Here is a 21279-nt window from a genome sequence, read left to right as displayed (position 1 = left end):
ATTTTATAATGAAAGTGAAGAGGGTAATATGATTCAGTGAGCAGAAATTAACTTTTATAAACAACGTTTTGACGAACATGTCTTTTATAAAATACATTGTAACCATGTTTTGTTTTTTAAATTTGGAATTTTGTTGTAAGACTATAGTCCAAGGGTAAGTTTTTTGGGTTTTGTTTTTGTTTTTTTTTTTTTAACTAGAATACCTTCTCACAGTTTTGGGGACCTCAGTGATGTCCCAGGCAGAGTGAACAACTCATGCTTAGTGACCACCACCTATGGACGGACAAAAGATTACAGCCTAAGGAGGTAGGATAGGAAAAGCACATGTAAATATATCTAAATTCAAAGAATCACATCAATAAAATGTAGCTGACCTCTAAGAAGAAAGCGAGTGAGTATGAATGGGGCAAAAAAAGCCTGGAGAAGGCCAGAGGGACTGAGGACTCATTTCACCAGTGTGTCACTCCTTTCCGCTTAAGTTCCAGGGTAAGTGCCCTCTTCAACCTCAGAAAGCCAAAGAGGAAATGTGCTGAATGCCCTTAGTATCTAAGCATTTGGAAGCTAGTATATACAAGGGAACTTTATTAGCAATAAGTATTAGAAGAGAACTGATAGTACTCACTGTGGCACCAAAGTATGCTCTGCGCCACAGATTCTGAAGAAGTTTCTCTTGTGTTTTGCTGGTCTCATCTCCTAACATGTCACCTGTTTTTCTGGTATAGTTTTCTCTGAGCCAGGGGGTCAGCACACTTATGTAAAGAACAAGGTAGTAGACAGTTGAGGCTCCAGGGCCATACACATACTTGTGGTGTCACAAAGGCAGGCACTGACAGCATGTAAGCAAGTGGCTATAGCTGGGCTCTCTGAAACATTATGTTTGACACTGAAATTTGAATGGCGTATAATTTTCATGTGTCACAAATATTGTTATCCTTTTGCTTTTTTCCCCAAGCTTTAAAAATGTCTGAACCAGGTTTGGCTCCCAGATTATAATTTGCTAATTCCTGCTCTAGGCTAAGTTCTCCATAAATAATTCCTGGGTGTGAAAGGTGGGGGGCCTTCAGGTTATCCTCTTTTAAAGCACTGATTTCAGCTGTCTAATCCATGCACATAGCTTGTGCAATAAGATTCTTTATCACTGACCTTTTCCTCTTAAAACTGTCTTAGCTGTTTACATCCCGGCCACCTCCAAATACGTCATACACATAATAACAGAGTGTGTGAGGTTTTGTGTCTTCAACAGAACATGCTCCTTCCCTTTGGCCCTTGGCTTATTGCCCTGCATTTGAGGTCATTGTAATTAATTTCTCAATCCAGGTATTCATTCAACATCTGTGGACCTCTTTTTCTAAGTCACCATATTGTACATGACCTTGGGCAAGTCACTTTATCTCTTTTTTTTTTAAGAATTTTTTTTTAAAGATTTTATTTATTTATTTGACAGATAGAGATCACAAGTAGGCAGAGAGGCAGGTAGAGAGAGAGGAAGGGGGGGAAGCAGGCTCCCTGCTGAGCAGAGAGCCCAATGAGGGGCTCGATCCCAGGACCCTGAGCCGAAGGCAGAGGCTTTAACCCACTGAGCCACCCAGGCACCCCCACTTTATCTCTTTGTCACAGATTCCTTGTCAGTCAAATGGAAGTGAAAATAGGATCTACCTAATAGGGTTGTTGAGAGGAGGAGATAGGTTAATACATAGAAAACACTTAAGACAGTGTTTGACACAGGCAAGCACCTGATAAGGGTGATTCCTATTTGACCCAGGAGAACGGGGGCAGTACCTGAAATTCTGGTATCCACATGTGGGTATAGTGAGGATCCATGTTCTTTGCTCTCCTGGATGTATGACCTTGGAGTTTGTTACTCTCAGAGTTTTTCCTACCACAGGGTTACATTTATCAATGCATAAAGGTAAATGTCAAGCATACCTCTCTCTTACTACAGACTTTACTTACAAAGTTTGTAAAAGGGTTTTTTTTAAAACAAAATTCTAGAAATTGTATATGCAAATGAGTATTGTATTTTGAAGTTAACACTTTGGAAAGCTGGACATTTATTCCAATAATGCTGTTAGTCAAAACATTTGTGAAACTCCTCTTTTGGTATTTCCATCAGAAACAAATTACAAAAAGCCCAGGAAATCCTATCTAGACATTTTACTGATATATGTAATATATGTATTTAAATCTGATGAAATATGTAAAACACACGTATATTACATATATCTGTAAAATATATGTACACATTTTATATATACATGAGCACACACACATACATATACACATACACACATATTCTATCAGTTCTTTTTTCCTTTTATGTCTTTTTTTTTATCAATAAATAAGCATTTGTCAAGTTCCCGACCATAGCGGATATTTAATAAGTGCCAATTCCCTTTCAACTTCTCCCTCTCCCATACATTTATATACCAGGTACTGAGTTAAGCATTTAAGATATACAAAATATAACTCAAAAATCAATAATTTGGGGTGCTTGGGTGGCTCATTTGGTTAAGTGTCCAACTCTTGATCTCAGCTCAGGTCTCAATCTCACAGTCATGAGAGTTCAAGCCCTGCATTAGGCTCCATGCTCAGCCCAAATGAGCTTTTAAAAAGTGTGATAAATCAGTTATCTACTTTGCATACATCTTTACTGATTCCCTCCACAGCTTCTTCACCTGAGTACTGCCTATTATAGTAGCTATCACAGTCAACTTTTCCAATTTTGATATGCCCCTGTTAGCTGTGTTATTGGGTAATAATACAATTAGGTCAATAGGAGTAAGGAGTAAGGGGTGAAGTTAAACTGAGAATTGCAACTTTAACAATGTAAAAAGGATCTGAAGTTTTTACAGTAAAACTAGGTTCAAGCAATGGGCCTCCTAAAATTATGAGGATTATATCATCTGAGCTGACAATGCCATTACTTTCTAGACAGTAGAGGTTGGAAGGGTACTTTGGATCCATAGCTATGGTGCACTGCCCCTTAACTTTCAAAAGTGGCAGAGGCAAAGGAAGATCAGCTTTGTCATAACAAGAGAATAGATCATTTGCAAGTCGTGCTACAAAGTACATAGATGTAAACCAGATAGTAGATTCATGCTGAAGGTCTCAAAAGTGCTGTGTGATGTTATTCAGTATTTCTAGATACAAACAAAAATTTACTTATACTTAATGAGAGAAGATCTTCCATAGTGATTGCATCTTTGTAGGTGCCATCTTAGAGATGGGAGGAGAGAGATCAAAGGTATTTTTTAATGTCTAATGGATAGTGAAATCAGAGTTAACAGCTCACCAAGAGCATCATTTAAAAAGAGATTGAAAAGAGTAAGGTGCACTGTGTTTGTAACATATTCAGAGGAATAGGAAGAATCTTTTAGAAGGTTTCATTTTAGATAGCACTTTCAAAAAATAAGAAATCAGGGATGGTTGATAGGAGTCCTAGCTTAAGGGAAGGGGGTTAGATATTGGAGAATTATCAGATATTGGTTAATTGGACCTTGAAAACTAAAGAAGGCTATTAGATTTTTCAGTTAAGATAATGATGGTAACCCTAAAGAGAGTGGTCTCAGTACACTGTTGGGCAAAAACCAGATTCATTTAAGGAGTATATGGGATGCAGGAAGGTGGAGAAGAGGAAACAAACTGTTCTCTTTCTAAATAAGTAAAGACTGTCTTCCCTTGGAAAGTGTGTTCATTTTTATTTGAAGAGAATGGTAAAAATTTATGTAGTCAGCATCTTAACTTTACTTAATTTGTTCCATGAATAGTGCCTATGTTATAAAACTCACTTTCTCACCAAAAAAAGAACTCATATTTTAAAACCTTAACTTTCTAAAATGTTGCAAATAGTTTGCCTTCTTGGTATGAGTTGCCTTTTAAAAACATTGGTCAAGGCAGGATATAGTTTCTCCTCTAGCGGAAATATCATGAGATTTTCCCCCAAATCTCAAGATTGCAAGGGGCTTTAAAGACAGGAAGGTGTAGTCTATTCTGGGGATAGGAAAAGTGTCTAAAACATAAGGCTATGAAAAGAGATTGTGAGTTTACTTTGGGTATTTATCATTATTAAGACAGCCATATTTTGGAATACCATATAGTAGGAATGTATATACTAATAAGGCCATACTTACTCATATAAACTTTTCACAACTGTATGGAAGGTGCCACACTTTACACTTTGCACACTTTGCCAAAAAGCCATAATTGTAGAATGGGCAAGGTATAGATTGGCAATCAGGAAACCTTGGTTTTGCTGATGGCCTTACCACTAACTGTGAACTCTTGAACAAGTGACTTTACCTCCTTAGGCCTATTTTCTCACCTGAAAAATAAAGAGATTAGACTTAACCTTTTTAGTAACATTTATGTATGTTCCTGCTGACTCCGAAATTATTACTTCTATTTCTGACAGTAAGATGGACAGAATGTTCAGGGAAATGCCTCCAGGAATAGCATTCCCTAAAAATGGTGAATACTTGGTGAAAGAGGAAGGAAAAAAGAAAATAAGAAAATAAAAAAAAATTTTTTAAATGCATGGCTGAGTTGGCAAGAAAAAGGGAGATTCTTTGGAGGTTAAAAATGAGTAGAGGGGCACTTGGGTGGCCCAGTCGATTAAGCATATGACCTCTTGATCTCCGCTCAGGTCTTGATCTCAGGGTTGTGAGTTCAAGCCCTGATTTAGAATCCATGCTGGGTGTGGAGCCTACTTCAAAAAAAAAAAATAAATAAATAAAGTCCAAAGGAATAAGTGCAGAAGCTGGCATTTGTCCTAGCTAATACCTGGTGACCTAGAGCCTAGGTTTATAGACCATTCATGGGGAACAAGAAATACAGTGGGGGCCACCAAAAAGAGGTCAGTTCAAAGAATCCCTTTATAAAGACAGGATCCTTAACAGGAAATACTGGTAGTGGGTAAACTAGAAAAGGATCTCCCCCACAAAGGATGGATTTCCACCTTGGTACTACTGGAATATTTAAAAAAAAAAAAAAAAAAAAAAAGGGAAAAGCTCCCTGGAAAATTCCTAACCATAAACCATCAATCACAGAGTTTTGTAGCTAGAATATATATTACCTGTGTAATATGGATCCTAATGGAACCCGACACTGAAAATTTGGCATAAAGTAGAGGTGAGTTGGTGCTGCTCCCAAGTACCTAGGAGAAACAAGTTTAAATCTATCCTGAAGGAACATACTATAAATAAGACTCAAATACTTCAAGTAAAGTTACAAAGAATAGGAATGTACAATTTTTAAAAGTCTGAACACATGAGGAAAAGGCACAATGAATGAACAACAGAAACTGTAGAATCCATTTTAAAAGACTGCAGATGTTTTAATTAGGTAAAAATATTTTTTGAAAGTGAGAGTACAGAGGGATGCCTGGGTGGCTCCATTGGTTAAGTGCCTGCCTTTGGCTCAGGTCATGATCCCAGAGTCCTGGGATGAGCCCACATTGGGCTCCCTACTCAGCAGGGAGCTTGCTTCTCCCTCTGCTTGCTGTTCCCCCTCCTTGTACTCTCTCTCTCTCTGACAAATTTTAAAAGTATCTTTTTAAAAAAGTGAGAATATAGATTATCCCTTGATATCTGAATTCAAGAACTGAATAATTCAGATAAATTTTTTTGACAATGTGGTGGTTATCCTTTGGTACCTGAGTTCTTAAACACTTGCTATCTAAAATTTAAGAATTAGACAGCACAGAATCCCTCACTGTCCAAACTCTCACTATAGACACATAGGAATCAGATCAAGATAGTGGGCAATACTTGTGTATTTTAAGTATGACAAAGGGATAAGAGAATATAAAAGTTACTAAGCAGATTGAAAAGAACAAAAATACAAATTTCAGAAATGAAAAATAGAATTGAAATTAGAAACTCACCTATTAGAAAATTTATGGTTAAATAAAGGGTTGGAAAACTACAGTTTAAAGATCAGATCTGGCTTGAGCTACCACCTGTTTTTTTCAGTGAAGTTTTCCTGGAGCACAGCCATGCTCAGTCTGCCTTCATGCTGCAACAGAAACCATATGGCACACAAAGCCTAAGATACTTATCTGGCCCTCTACAGAAAAGATTTGCTGGTCCCGAATAGATTAGATTAGATTAGAGAGAATCATACATTCAGAATGTATGATTCTCTCTAATCTCTTTATCCCAGATTAGATCAGATGAAGAGAGAATGTATGACCTGGAAGATAGAGCTGAAGGAATTACCCAAAATGAAGGAGAGAGGGTCATGGTTATGGAAAATAGAAATTGAGGGATATGAAGGATGTAGTGAAAAAAGGTCTAGCCTACGTATAATTGGGTTAGAAAGACAGAATGAGGAAAAGGAAATAATGGCAGAGAATTTCCTAGTATTAATGAGTTCCTCAAATTATCAAAGTGAGATAATGCTCAAATAGGATAAATAATACGTAAATCATGGCCAAGTTACGGTATATGAAAGGCAGGAAAACTGTTTCAGTTTTCTCAGTCTAAAAAGAAAACCAGAAATATTGGAACATCATCAGTGTGTGAAGACAGAATAACTATCAACTTGAAATTGTATGCCATTGAGTGTATAGTTCAAGAATGAACACAATATAAAGTCATTTTAGAGCATTTTTAACCAATAGGTTTTTATTAAAAAGAAATTGCAAAGAGGGTACTTCAGGCTGAGGAGGGAAAAGCCAGAAGTACAAAAAAGAAAAAAAAAAAAAGCAAATATGATGGTAAATAGGCTATTAAATCTAATTACATTTTGAATACTTAAAAAAATGGAAATACTCTATGTTGTCAAATTTTTTTAAATTAAGATAAAACTAAATTCCTAGACTGAAGTAACATTTAAGGCAGGGATGTAAGTTGTAATAGAATAAAGTATTCAAAGATCTCCACTTGTTTGGGAAGAAGGTGAAGATACTGATTAATTTTAGACTCTGTTAAATGTACATATTAAAATACACCTAAATATATCTAGTAAATATAAAAATAATTGAAATGTGATGTATAACTTCCAAACTCTAGTAGAGGATGAACAGGTAAAACAGATGTTATTTGTGACTCCAGAAAGGTGGACATCAAAAGTTTTTCTTTTGATACATATGTAGCAATGGAATAAAATATAGTGTCTGCAAATAGACCCAAACATACATAGTCAATTAACCTTTAACAAAAGTGCAAAAAGCAGTTGTATAGAAAGAGGATAGTCCTTTCAACAAGCTGTGCTGGAATAATTGGAAATCCACATGCAAAAAAATTAGCATTGATCTACACCATGCACCATATTAAAAATTAACTCAAAATGGATCATTAAGGGGGCGCCTGGGTGGCTCAGTGGGTTAAGCCGCTGCCTTCGGCTCAGGTCATGATCTCAGGGTCCTGGGGTCAAGTCCCGCATTGGGTTCTCTGCTCAGCAGGAAGCCTGCTTCCCTCTCTCTCTCTCTGCCTGCCTCTCTGCCTACTTGTGATCTCTGTCTGTCAAATAAACAAAAATTTTAAAAAAAAATGGATCATTAAGGAAGGTGTGTGTTGTAATGAGTACTGGGTATTATATAAGTTGAATCACTGAACTCTACTTCTGAAACTAATACACTACATGTTAATTAATTGGGGGGAAAATACCCAAATGGATCATATTACTAACTATAAAACTGCAAAGTATAAACTTGCAGGAGAAAATCTTTGTGACTTTTGGTTAGCCAGAGATTTCTTAGCTGTGACATTAAAAGCATATGATCCGTAAAATTTTTAAATATGGATAAATTGAACTTCATTAAAATTAACTTCTACTTCTCAAAAGATAATCCTATCAAAGGGAAAAGGGAAGCCAAAATAGGAGAATATACTTGCAAAACACATATCTGACTAAGGACTTGTATCTAAAATACAAAAAGAACTCTACAATTCAATACTAAGTAGGAAAACAGCCCAATTATTTGTTGTCTTTTTTTAATCAGGAAAATATTTGAACAAGCACTTCATGAGGAAAAGTATATGAATGAGCACATACCTAATAAGGATTAATCTCCAAAATATATAAGAATGCCTACAACTCAATGACAAAAAAATATTTTCAAATAGGCAGAGGCACAACTAAATAGACATTTTTCCACAGGATGCATGTAGGTGGTTAACAGACACATGAAAATTTGTTCAACATCACTAATCAGGGAAACGCAATCAAAATCATGATGACATTATCACCTCTCACCTGTTAGAATGTCATCTAAATGGTAAGAGATAATAAGTATTGACACGGATGTGGAAAAAAGGAAATCCTTGTGCACTATTGATGGGAATATAAATTGGTGCAACCACCATGGAAAACAGTGTGGAGACACTTTAAAATATTAAAAACAGAGCTATCATATGGTCCAACAATCCCACTTCTGGGTTTGTATACAGAGGAAATGAAAACAGGATATTAAAGAGATATCTGCACTCCCATGTTCATTGCAGCATTATTCACAATAGCCAAGACACCTAAGGATCTGTCCACAGATGAAAAGATAAAGAACATGTGATGTATATATATGCAATAGAATATTAATCAGCCATGAGAAATAAAGAAATCCTGCCATTTGCAACAACGTGAATGAATCTTGAGGGCAATGTGCTAAATGAGATAAGTCCAACAGAAAAAGGCAAATACTGTTTGATACCACTTACATATGGAAATAAAAAAAAAACAAACTTGTAGGAACAGAGTAGAATCATGGTTACCGTGGTTCCCAGGGGTGAAGTTAAGAAGGTAAACAAGTTCTGGAGATCCAATGTACAGCATTGTGATTATAGTTAAAAATATTGTCTTATATACTTGAAAGTTACTAAGAACTTAAATGTTCTCATCGCAAAAAAAAAAAAAAAAAAAAAGTAACTGTGATATGCTGGAAGTGTTAACTAGTGCTATGGTAGTAATCATATTGTAATGTATATGTGCATCAGATCATCACATTGTACACCATAAACTTACACAATGCTATATGTCAGTTAACACCTCAATAAAGCTGTGGTGGGGAGTGATTCTCCCAAATCTATTATGTTGGTATCTCCCCTGCCATTACTGCCACAGCACACATACACTCCTTCTCTGCTTTGCTATAGATTTCATAAAGATTTACTGTTATTCACAGGGATTTAGGAAAGGTAAACATGTGTCCTCAACATTCTTGGAGCTATACACCATATTTGTTACTTAAACTAAGTCATCAAAAAATTTTAATGAAGAAGGTATACAAATGAAAAGCACATGAAAATATGGTCACTCATTAGTCATTGGGGAAATGTAAATTAAAGCCACAATTAGATACCCAGTAGAATGACTAAAAAAGACTGAGGATACCAAGTAATGGAGAGGATGTGGAGCAATTGTTAATCTCATTCAGTGTTGATAGGAATATAAAATGGTACAGGAATAGATTTGATCCATGTTTCTCACACAGAAACCTCTTCCTTATACTATGAAGCAGAAGGGAGAGGATCATCCTTGTGATCCTCTAACTCCCAGTTACCTGGAGTTAAAATTGACATTCAAAAAATAGCACGTACTTAATGTGTAGATTGAGGAGTCTCATAAAACAGTCACTATAATCAGGATTAGGATCAAATCTATCACCCTCCAAAGTTTCCTCTTTTCCCTTTGAAACTCCTCATTCCCACCCTCTGCCCCATTCATCCACCCCAATCTTCAGTTAACTATTGATGTTTTCCATAACTATATTTTAGTACGTGCTTTTTTTTTTTTAACTGGATTCTTTCACTGTTTTGGTGAAAAACAGTGTCCTTCCATTTAATTGCAGAGTCACTGCATAGACATGCCACAATTTATTTCCTTGTTGTTGACCTTTTTTGTTGTTTCCAGTTTCGGGGCATTTGAAATAAAGCAGCTATGAATATTTTTGTACAAGTCTTTACATGGACACATACTTTCATTTCTTTTGAATAAATTCCTAGGAGTAGAATAGCTAGGTTGTATGGTAAGTATATGTCTAACCTTAAAAGAAACTGTCAAACTACTTTTTAAAAGAGTTTGCTAGGACCGTAAAGCATCACATTGCTCTCTCCAATGAACTCTCTTAACTTCAAAAATTCATAATGGATCTTGTAAGCAGCCTCAGCAGAACCTACAAGGAGTCCAGAAATTGTTTCAACAAGGCCCTTTATGGCACAACGTCAGAAATAGCAATGTCATGAGAATGTCATTGTCATAAGCAATGTCAATGAGAATATGGAGAATGCTGTGGGAAGGCTGTACGTGGAAGCAGCACTTGATGGAGAAAGTAAACATAGGGTTGAGGATTTGATTACACAGACCCATGAGGTTTTTTATGCAGACTTCAGATGACCTCACTAGGATGGATACCGAAATGAAAAAGTAAGCTGAGGAAAAGGCCTTAGCCATTAAAGGAAGAATTAGCTATCCTGATGACATTATTTCAAACGATAATAACTGAATAATGAATACTTCAAGTTGGAATACAGGAAAGATGAATACTTTGAAAACATAATTCAAAATTTGAAGTTCAGCCAAAACAAACAACTAAAGAAGCTCTGAGAAAAAGTGGACAAGGATGAGTGGATAAGCACAGCAGCTGTAATCAATGCATTTTATTCTTTAGGCAGAGATCAGATAGTCTTCCCAGCAGGCATTCTGCAGCTCCCCTCCTTCAGTGCCCAGCAGTCTAACTCATTGAACTACCGGGGTATTGGCACAGTCATAGGACACAAAATCACCCATGGCTTCAATGACAATGGCAGAAATTTTAACAAGGATGGAGACCTTGTTGACTGGTGGACTCAACAGTCAGCAAATAATTTTAAAGACCAATCCCAATGCATGGTGTACCAGTATGGAAACTCTGGGACCTAGTGGGTGGACAGTATCTCAATGGAATTAATACATGGGAGAAAATATTGCTGATGATGGAGGTATTGGCCAAGTATACAGAGCCTATCAAAATTATGTTAAAAAGAATGTTGAAGAAAAATTACTTCCTGGACTTGAACTAAATCACAAACAACTATTCTTGAACTTTACCCAGGTGTGGTGTGGTACCTACGTGCCAGAATATGCTGTCAATGCTGTTAAAACAGATGTTCACAGTCCAGGGAATTTCAGGATTATTGGAACTTTGCAGAACTCCCCCTGAGTTTTCAGAGGCCTCTCACAAGAATTCATACATGAATCCAGAAAAGAAATGTCTAGTTTAGTGATCTTCAGAAAAAGAGGTGTGGCCTTGGCTAGACTTGCCAACACCACAGAAATGGGGAATTTTGTCCATAGAGGTCACTGTAATTACGAGGGGGTAGTTCAGAGATGACAGAGCATCTTATTAGAAATGAAGTTAGGAGCTTTGCGCAGTGGCAGTATCGTAGCCAATGAGGTTTATCCGAGGTGCGATTATTGCTAAATAGAAATGAAGTTAGGGGGCGCCTGGGTGGCTCAGTGGGTTAAGCCACTGCCTTCGGCTCAGGTCATGATCTCAGGCTCAGGGACCCTGGGATCGGGTCCCGCATCGGGCGCTCTACTCAGCAGGGGGCCTGCTTCCCTGCCCCTCTCTTTGCCTGCCTCTCTGCCTACTTGTGATCTCTGTCAAATAAATAAATAAAATCTTTAAAAAAAAAAAAAAAGAAATGAAGTTAGGTTATTCTGAAAACGGTGTGGAGAGAGGAGGGGGTCTGGTGTTTATCAAATCAATCACTTCTCGCTGTATAATGCTTGACCTCTGAAGATACTACCATTCATTTCTGTTTTTCATATGATCTGCCAGTTTGAAAACAGTGTTAACCAGTTGATGTAGACTGGGATTTCTAATCAATAGGAGATTAAAAAGATTGAAGCATACGGTTGGCTCCAACAGCACAGCTGCAGCATGAGGGTTAAAAACACATTGACTAATTACTTACTTTTACTTTTTTTCTTTGCAATGGTTTCCCTCTTACGGAACTCTTCGAAAGAATTCTTATGTATACAGGGGCCTTAGGACTTAATGTAATTTTAAACTAACTTTACCAATTATCAGTTATTCATTCTGAGATCATTTTAAGCTACTTTTAGGGCTAAAATTAAAGTCTGAAACTGGTTTTATTGTACCTGCTTTCACCAATACTGAAATTCTTGGGGCTTCCTGCAATTTTCTAAGCAATTTCTTTTTCCTCTGTGTGTGTGTGTGTCAAAACTTGATCTTTTTAAGAGATTTATAGTAATGTATAAATAATTTTTATATCTAATTATTAACTACATTTATGACTAAGTAATTATTGAATATTGACGTTTCAGACAAATAAATACTTACAGACCAGTATCTGTAAAGTGATGCACAAATGAAGACTTGAGACTTTTTAAACTTGTCAGTCATATTGATAAAAAGCTTTAAGCACAAGCTCAGGGTTAAAAATTGCCATTCGACAGTTGTCTGAAGCAGGATTTTCCTTGTTGTTGGATAATGTGTTCTGTAAATATCTATTCAGTCTAATTGATCTATAGTGTTGTTCCAAGTCCTCTGTTTCCTTTTGATCTTCTGGCTGGTTGAGCCATATGGAAAGTAAGATACTGAAATCTCTTACTATTACTGTGTTACTATCTTTTCTTCTTTTAGTTCTGTCAATATTTGCTTCATATATTGAGTGCTCTGCTGTTTAGTTGCATATATAGTTGTTATGTCTTCCTGGTGAATTGGTCCTTTGATCATTATATAATGTCCTTCTTTGTCTCTGTGACAGTTTTTGACTTAAAATCTATTTTGCTTGAAATAAGTATGGGCACTGCTCTCTTTCGGTTACCATTTACATGGAATATCTTTTTTCACCATTTCACTTTTCAGCCTGTGTATGTCATTATATCTAAAGTTAGTCTCTCCTAGGTAGCATAGAGCTGGATTTTTTTTTTAACCCATCAGCTGCTCTAGGTCTTTTTATTGGGGATTTTAATCCATTCATATTTAAAATAATTACAGATAGGGAAGTATTTACTGTTGCCATTTTGTTAATTATTTTGTATGCCTTTAGCTATTCTGTCCTCTTCCTATCTTGCTGCCTTTTGTGTGTCATTTTTTTTCGTTTCTTTTGTTTTTTTTTCTAACAACATACTTTGAACCCTTCCTCATTTTCTGTGCATCTTCTGTAGGTATTTTCTTTGTGGCTACTGAGAATTATATCAAAGATCCCATAGGTAAAACAATCTATTTTAAACTAATGATAATTTAAATCACATACAAAAACTTCGCTCCTTTACATTGCCCCAACACTATGTTATCAATGTTACAAATTGTATCTTTTTATAATTTATATTCATTAAAATAATTTAATGGTTATATTTTATGCTTTTATCATTTATATTCTATACCTGAATTAAAAGTGATTTATGTACTACCATGACAATATTACTAGATTCTGTATTTATCTCTACATTTACCTTTACAGAGAGCTTTATATTTTCTCTTTTTAAAAAGATTTTTATTGGGACGCCTGGGTGGCTCAGTTGGTTAAGCAGCTGCCTTCGGCTCAGGTCATGATCCCAGCGTCCTGGGATCGAGTCCCACATCGGGCTCCTTGCTCCATGGGGAGCCTGCTTCTCCCTCTGACTCTGCCTTCCACTCTGTCTGCCTGTGCTCGCTTTCGCTCGCGCTCTATCTCTGACAAATAAATAAATAAAATCTTTAAAAAAAAAAAAAAATAAAAAGATTTTTATTTATTTATTAGAGAGAGACACAGCAAGAGAGGGAACACAAGAGGGGGAGTGGGAGAGGGAGAAGCAGGCTTCCCGCAGAGCAGGGAGCCCAATGTAGGGCTCGATCCCAGGACCCTGGGATCATAACCTGAGCTGAAGGCAGACGCTTAATGCCTGGGCCACCCAGGCACCCCACTTAATATTTTCATATGATATTCTCTTACAGTATAGTATCCTTTTGTTTCAACAAAAGGATAGCAGTTCTTTCAGGGTAGCTCTAGTGGTGATAAACTCCCCCAGCTTTTGTTTATCCAGGAAAGTCTACTTCTCAATCCTTTTTGAAGGACAGTTTTGCCAAATATAGTATTCTTGGTTGCCAGTTTTCTTCTAGCACTTTGAAGATACTATCCTGCTCTCTTATAGCCTGTAATGTTTCTGTTGTGAAATTTCATCATTGTGTGCTAGCTCCTTTTATGAATTAGCTTTTCTCTTGCTTAAGATTCTTTGTCTGAATTTTCAGTTTGATTATAACGTGTCTCAATGTGCATCTTTTTAGGTCCATCCTATTTGGAGTTCCTTGAGTTGTTAAATTTGGATATTCATTTCCTTTCGCATATATGGGAAGTTTCCATCCATTATTTCTCTCTTTCTGAGATTCCTATAATATGTATATTGATATGTTTAGTCCCAAAATCAGAATTATGTCTCATAATTCTTTTAGGCTTTCTTTACTTTTCTTCATTCTGTTTTCTTTTTGTTCTTCTGATACAGTAATTTCAAATGACCTATATCTGAGTTCACAGATCCTTTATTCTGCCTAATCACATCTGGTTTTGAGTACTTGTAGTGAATTCTTCAATCCAGTTATTGTTACTGTATTCTTTAGCCTCAGAATTTCTCTTTAGTCCTTTTTTAGTTTCTATCTCTGTTGAGAGTTTACTTTTATTCATGCTTCATTTTACTGATTTTATTGTCTGTGTTCTCTTGTAGCACATTGAACTTATTTAAGAAAATTATTTTGAATTTTTTGTCAGGTAATCAATAGGCCTCCGTTTCCTCAGGATCAGTTTCTGAAGATTTGTTTTGTTTCTGTCATTGGGCTGTGTTTTCATGTTTCTTGTGATTTCTTCATTTGAAAAAACAGCCGCTTTTCTCTGGTTTTAGGGGGCTGGATTTGTACAAGAGAAGCTGTCATAAATCAGCCCCAATAGAGACTATGGGAATTTCTCAAGAGTTTTTATTGGTATGAATCTTCTCTCAGCTTCTACATGTAATTTCCTAAATAGAAAGTTTTCTGGATTTGTATCTCTTGCTTCCTCTGATGTCTGTGGTGTGGCAGGATCTCTAGCACTGCAAAGGCTACTGAGCCCTCTTTTGTTCTCGGTGACCCCATGCATCCAAGATGTGCCAGTTCCCCATTAGTGCTGTGAGTCAGGTGAGACCAGGCCCTTGGAAATCCCCACCACCACCACCACCAAAAGCTGGACTAGTGGATGTACATTCCACTCTAATCATCACCCTTGCTCAAGAAGAAGCCATGAGCTAGATACTTTCCCCTGATCACATAGAAGCTACTATGTGCAGTGAGGGAAGGTACTCTGGCAGTGCAACAAACCACCAGCCAGGTATTTTGCTTCCTCATCACTCCAGGTCAGGCAGGACAAACCAGTCTTTCACGCAGTTCCCTGAAAAACCAAAATGTTGGATGTATGTTCCACTCTTCTTTTTCATTCCAAAGGGAGAATCTGCATGGGCTTTATTTTCCCCAATCATGAGTTCTTCTGGCTTGTAATAGGGGCTGACACAGTTGAAATCAAAAGGCTTTTCTTACCTGTTTCAGTGCAATTGTTCTTCGATTTGAGTTTATCTGGGGTACTGCAACTTCCAACTGGTTTCTGGAGTTCTCATGAAGGTTTTTTGGACTGTATATTGTCACGTTGGTGTCTTTGTGAGGAAAAAAGATCTGGGGTTTCCTATTCTGCTATCTTGGTGACCATAAAATTAAATGTTGATATATACTACCATATTAATCTCAGAAATTTTGTTCATTTCACTTACTAACCTGATATTTTTAAAATCTTAGCCATTTTAATAGTGTTGAATTATGTGAAGGTTTAAATTATATAATACTTGATACTTACAAAAGAATCAATGTAGCACTCCTAAGTTACAAAGCATATAAAGTTCATATTAATGAAGCTATCATAAAACATAAAAAAACATCATAAGACATTGGAACCAGAACATTACTGTTATGCCTACCTATGTGCTTTTTCCCACCCCATCTCCTCCCTTCTTCACAGGTAACCACTGTGAGATTTCTTTTTTATGTTTTATATATATTTCAGTTTATATTTTTTTAGTTTCTCGCCTTTTCACATACAATGCATGCAAACACTGTTTTTAATTTTGCTTGTTTTTAAGCTTTCTAAATGGTATCACTTAGTATGTAGTGTTCTGACTTTTTTTCACTTACTGTAAGGCTAAGTAAGTTTAAATACTTCTATGTTTAATTGACCAATTGTATTGTTTACTTTGGGAATTATCTATAAACATTGTCCATTTCATAGGGATATTCTGTTTTTTCTGGTATAGGTAAGTTTCAAGAATCCTTATTACTCTATAAATTCTATGATTCTAAGACTTTTCTCTTATAAAAGTATCATTTATAAGTTTTAGTGTTCATTGATTGATAATTCAAATAATAAATTGATCTCCAGATTCTTGGTTTTAGAAGTTACTTGATATTTTAACTTTTCTCTAGGATATAGTAATTGTTGTTTGTTGTTACAATGAAATGAATATAATGACTTGTTTCATTATTTAGGGATAAAACCCACCCAGACTTACAAATGCTTATTGATCCATTTACACCTGCCCATGTATGGCAGTGTTACTCCATGAAAGTTGATTGAAAATGATGAAATGAGGATATTCACAATATACCTTCACTGGTGTTTATAATAGAAAATGTTCAAAAACTATATTCATGGCTTTTCAGTTGGACATTTGAAGTTTTTCTAGGAAGGTCAGTTTTTATTTTTTGAAGTTTGCTTGTTCTACAAGAGTGGAATCCTTTGCTATGTTAGAATTTCAGAAGGGCAATGGTTGCCTGAGGGAGATGTCAGAGTTTTCTTTTATTCACATAGGTAACCCATATCTATATGAAAAGTGAAAAAAGAAATACTGCCTAGAGCAATGGTTTTCAAACTTTTTGACCTGAGCTCACTTAAGCCCCTTGAAAAATATGCATTTACACTTACATATGGAAAAGATGGGCCTAAATGTAACAAAAAATTAGACAGGAGCAAAAAAATAAAAAATACACCAAAATATGTGGACCCATTCAGAGCCTAAATCTAAGGATATTATTGGGGGGAAATGGTCATTTTTTATAAGAACTTAGAGAAGACTTATAATTTTTACACAGTTGGCCACCATTGAAACGTGGGGATTTTATTTGGTTTATTCCTAGAGACATTATCAATAAACTGAAATATAAAGTATACTCAGAAAAAAAAATGATCAGTAAATGTTGATAGACAATTCTTGTTAAAAGTGAAGCTCCCATAATAGGAAAAAATGACATTGTGGGAATTTTAAAGGAATGAATTAAAAACTGTGGAGCTAGAGGAGTATTTCTTTAAAAAATATAATGGAAATTTAAGGTTGAGAAGCACTACTAGTATTTCCTGCTAATGTGAGTCTTCAGCCCTATCTGAAAATCTTCAGTGATATGGATTGCAATATTTCCCGTGGTAGCCAGTCCATATTTGGATGCTATAATCCTTTTAAAGATTTTCCTTATACTGAGCCAAAATCTATTATAGAGGGCAAATCTAATCCTCTCCTACATGAACATTTTCCTAATGTTTAAAGAAAGTAATTATATGATCCAGGTCCTCTCCTACCCTCTTCTGCTGTTTTTCATTTGATTGATTTTAGGGCCACTCACCAGCCTTGTTAATGAGGTTGATGATACAGCTCATACTGTCTTATGACTTCCTATTTGTTTCTCCGATTGCTCTTTATTCTTTGCTAGGTTATACTCATCAACATGGTCTCTAACTTCTCACCAGTGAATCGACAAAATTGAAACCTATAACTAAGCATACATGTGAAAGACTACTTATAAAGACTGCTTTTAAATGATGTTTTATCTATGTTACAGATTCTCAACAAGAGGTTTCTTTGGAGTTTCAGGAAACAAGAATTATATCCCTCAGAAGTTGGCTTCCAAATAAAACAATCTGTTTCTTGGCAAATAAGTGTACTTTAAGATTCATATTGTTATGTTTTCTCAGTATATTAAACAAATGTATTTTTATCTTTGTGTTTTCAGATAGTGGCCAGAACTGTAGTGCCAGTAGTAAAGGTGAACGACTAAGTGCCAAACTCAGAGCTTTACCTGGGACAAATGAACCTTATGAAAGTAGCAGTAACAAAGAAATAGGCAAGTGTTGGTATTCCCCACCCAGTTCCTACAGGCATAACAGATCTGAAGAAGATTTGGTGAGACGGCAAAAATGTATAATTGGGCATTAAGAATTTTTTATTTACAGACAACATTTTAAATGACTTGGGAGAGCATTTCTGTTCACTCAGTTCAGTTTAGCTTATGAGACAAATTGTTTTCACATTTGTTGTTTTTCTTTATTATTCTAATACAACAATCTATTTTGAAACCTAGATGCCTCCTATGTGGATCCACTTGGCCCTCAAATAGAAAGACCAAAAACTGCAGCCAAAAAAAGAATTGATGAGGATGATTTTGCTGATGAAGAATTAGGAGATGATTTGCTTCCCGAATAATATATAACATAAATTTTACTTATTAAGGGAAAGAAATTACCTTACAAGATATACTTATGTGAAACTTTGGATTAAGGACCCAAATTTTAATTTTGTACACTGTCAAAACCTTAAATAAGTGTATTCTGTTTTATGAGATGGGTCTAAAGTTTTGTTTTGTATGGAATAAAGATTTGTGAAATTAATACGTTAGTGACTTCCTTACTCTTGAAAATATTGACCACAGTAAGAAATACATTTTGTAGCACTGACCAGTTCCTACACATATGTATAAGTATGTGGGTGTGCTCACAAAAATTTACCCTACAGTACTGTAGTGCAGCTGGTATTTTCTGTGATTTCATTAAAACAAGGTTTTAGAATGAAAACACTACATTGATTTTATGGTTCACAGCTTGTTTAAAATACGGCGAACAGACACATGAAAAAGTGCTCCATATCACTCGGTATCAGGGAAATACAAATCAAAACCACAATGAGATATCACCTCACACCAGTCAGAATGGCTAAAATCAACAAGTCAGGAAATGACAGATGCTGGCGAGGATGCGGAGAAAGGGGAACCCTCCTACACTGTTGGTGGGAATGCAAGCTGGTGCAGCCACTCTGGAAAACAGCATGGAGGTTCCTCAAAATGTTGAAAATAGAACTGCCCTATGACCCAGCAATTGCACTATTGGGTATTTACCCTAAAGATACAAATGTAGTGATCCAAAGGGACACATGCACCCGAATGTTTATAGCAGCAATGTCCACAATAGCCAAACTATGGAAAGAACCTAGATGTCCATCAACAGATGAATGGATGAAGAAGATGTGGTATATATACACAATGGAATACTATGCAGCCATCAAAAGAAATGAAATCTTGCCATTTGCGACAACATGGATGGAACTAGAGCGTATCATGCTTAGCGAAATAAGTCAAGCAGAGAAAGACAACTATCATATGATCTCCCTGATATGAGGAAGTGGTGATGCAACATGGAGGCTTAAGTGGGTAGAAGAAGAATAAATGAAACAAGATGGGATTGGGAGGGAGACAAACCATAAGTGACTCTTAATCTCACAAAACAAACTGAGGGTTGCCGGGGGAAGGGGGTGGGATTATGGACATTGGGGAGGGTATGTGATTTGGTGAGTGCTGTGAAGTGTGTAAACCTGGTGATTCACAGACCTGTACCCCTGGGGATAAAAATATATGTTTATAAAAAATAAAAAATTTAAAATAAAAAAAAAATACGGTGTTAGGACATATCATTGATGGATCTGTAGTTAAGCTTAATTACTTAGAGTTTAGAAAATGTTAAGACTCTAAAAGGTGTGCCTCATAGGAATATAATACCATTAAAACAGTTGTGTTTTGGATACTATAGTAAGAGAAAATACCAAACCATAACCCTATTGCTCTTTTCTGTATTTCCTTTCTTCCTTCAGTCCAGGGGCATGTACCAATAGCACTGAGCAATGACAGCTCTAAGAAGGCTTTTCCCATTCATGACTTGGGGTATGGGATGGAAGCCAGGACTGTCTGCATTTTTCTTTAGCAATGTGTTTGGCTGATCATTAATGGTCAGAGGAATTGCAATGATGGGGCAATCAGAAGAGGCTTACCTTAACACCTTACTAGAGGGTGGTCCCACTCATCTTAACATTGTCTCCACAATGTGCATGATACTGTTAGGTGCAGGAAGAGGAAAACCAAAATTAGATCACAGTCCCTGCTCTCAAGATGGTTATGATCTGGGGCGCTTGGGTGGCTCAGTGGGTTAAAACCTCTACCTTCGGCTCAGGTCATGATCCCCGGGTCCTGGGATCGAGCCCTGCATCAGGCTGTCTGCTCAGTGCAGAGCCTGCTTCTCTCTCTCTCTCTCTCTCTCTCTGCCTGCCTCTCTGCCTACTTGTGTTCTCTGTCTGTCAAATAAATAAAATCTTTAAAAGAAAAAAAAAGATGGTTATGATCTAATGGGGGAGGCATTCAACAAGGGCACTAAACATCTACTATGTGCAAGATTCTGTGGATACGGCCGTGAACAAGACAGAACAAGACTCTGCCCTCAAAGAGCTTAAATCCTGTGAGGAAGACAGACAATAAATATATTTTTTCAAAGACTTTAGATGTTGCTAAGTGCAGTTAATTAACTGGAATAATGGAATAGGGAGTGATGGTAGTAGAGGGAGGAGCTCATTTAGATGGATGAGTCAGGGAAGACCTTTCAAGCAGGTGGCATTTGTATTAACACAAGAACGATGAAATGACGAACACTGAAATTAGAATGATTTGTCTATGTTAGAGGTTATTTCCGTTAGAGTGATAGTAAGAGGACTTGGGGCCCACCATGGTGGGTGATGTATACAAGATAAGCAAGAAGGTGAAAGGAGGTGAGGACCAAGAGGTAGGCAAGGGCCAGATCACATAGAACCTATACAGTTTGGGTCTTACTCTAACAACAATAATAGAGAAGCCCCTAGAAAGTTTTGCGCAAGGAAGGAGAGTGATAGGATTTGATTAAACTTTAGAAACTGACGATCACACCAGTTGCCATGAAGATGAATTAACAGGTGGGCAGGTTGGAAGGGAAGGAAATGGTTGGAACTACTAGTAGCCTGGGCAAGAGATGAAGGTGACGAAACCAAGTTTTACTTTTTTCTTTTTATTATTTTATTTTTAGAGATTTTATTTATTTATTTACGAGAGAGCGAGAGCGGGCACGAGCAGGGGAGCAGCAGGCAGAGGAAGAGAAAGGCTCTCTACTGAGCAAGAAGCCCAATGCAGGACTCAATCCCAGGACCCTAGGATCATGACTATTGCCA

General features: G+C 36.5%; 1 protein-coding gene and 1 pseudogene across 4 annotated transcripts in view; both read left to right on the top strand.

The window, feature by feature from the left end:
• The window catches only part of IFT88 (intraflagellar transport 88), a 154540-nt gene extending 135890 nt beyond the window's left edge, over nt 1-18650 (top strand). For all 4 annotated transcript variants that reach the window (XM_059144860.1, XM_059144859.1, XM_059144857.1 and 1 more), the window contains 2 exons: nt 17996-18106; nt 18344-18650. In XM_059144860.1, the coding sequence (XP_059000843.1) occupies nt 17996-18106; nt 18344-18465 (233 nt within the window). In that variant the 3' untranslated portion in view covers nt 18466-18650. The remainder of the gene's footprint in view (nt 1-17995; nt 18107-18343) is intronic.
• Nucleotides 11335-11406, top strand: LOC131814164 (U4 spliceosomal RNA; annotated as a pseudogene).
• Nucleotides 18651-21279: the final 2629 nt, after the last annotated feature.

The sequence above is a fragment of the Mustela lutreola genome, chromosome 13, assembly GCF_030435805.1.
Source record: "Mustela lutreola isolate mMusLut2 chromosome 13, mMusLut2.pri, whole genome shotgun sequence".
Taxonomy (NCBI): Eukaryota; Metazoa; Chordata; class Mammalia; order Carnivora; family Mustelidae; genus Mustela; species Mustela lutreola.
This window is presented reverse-complemented; position numbering and strand designations above follow the sequence as displayed.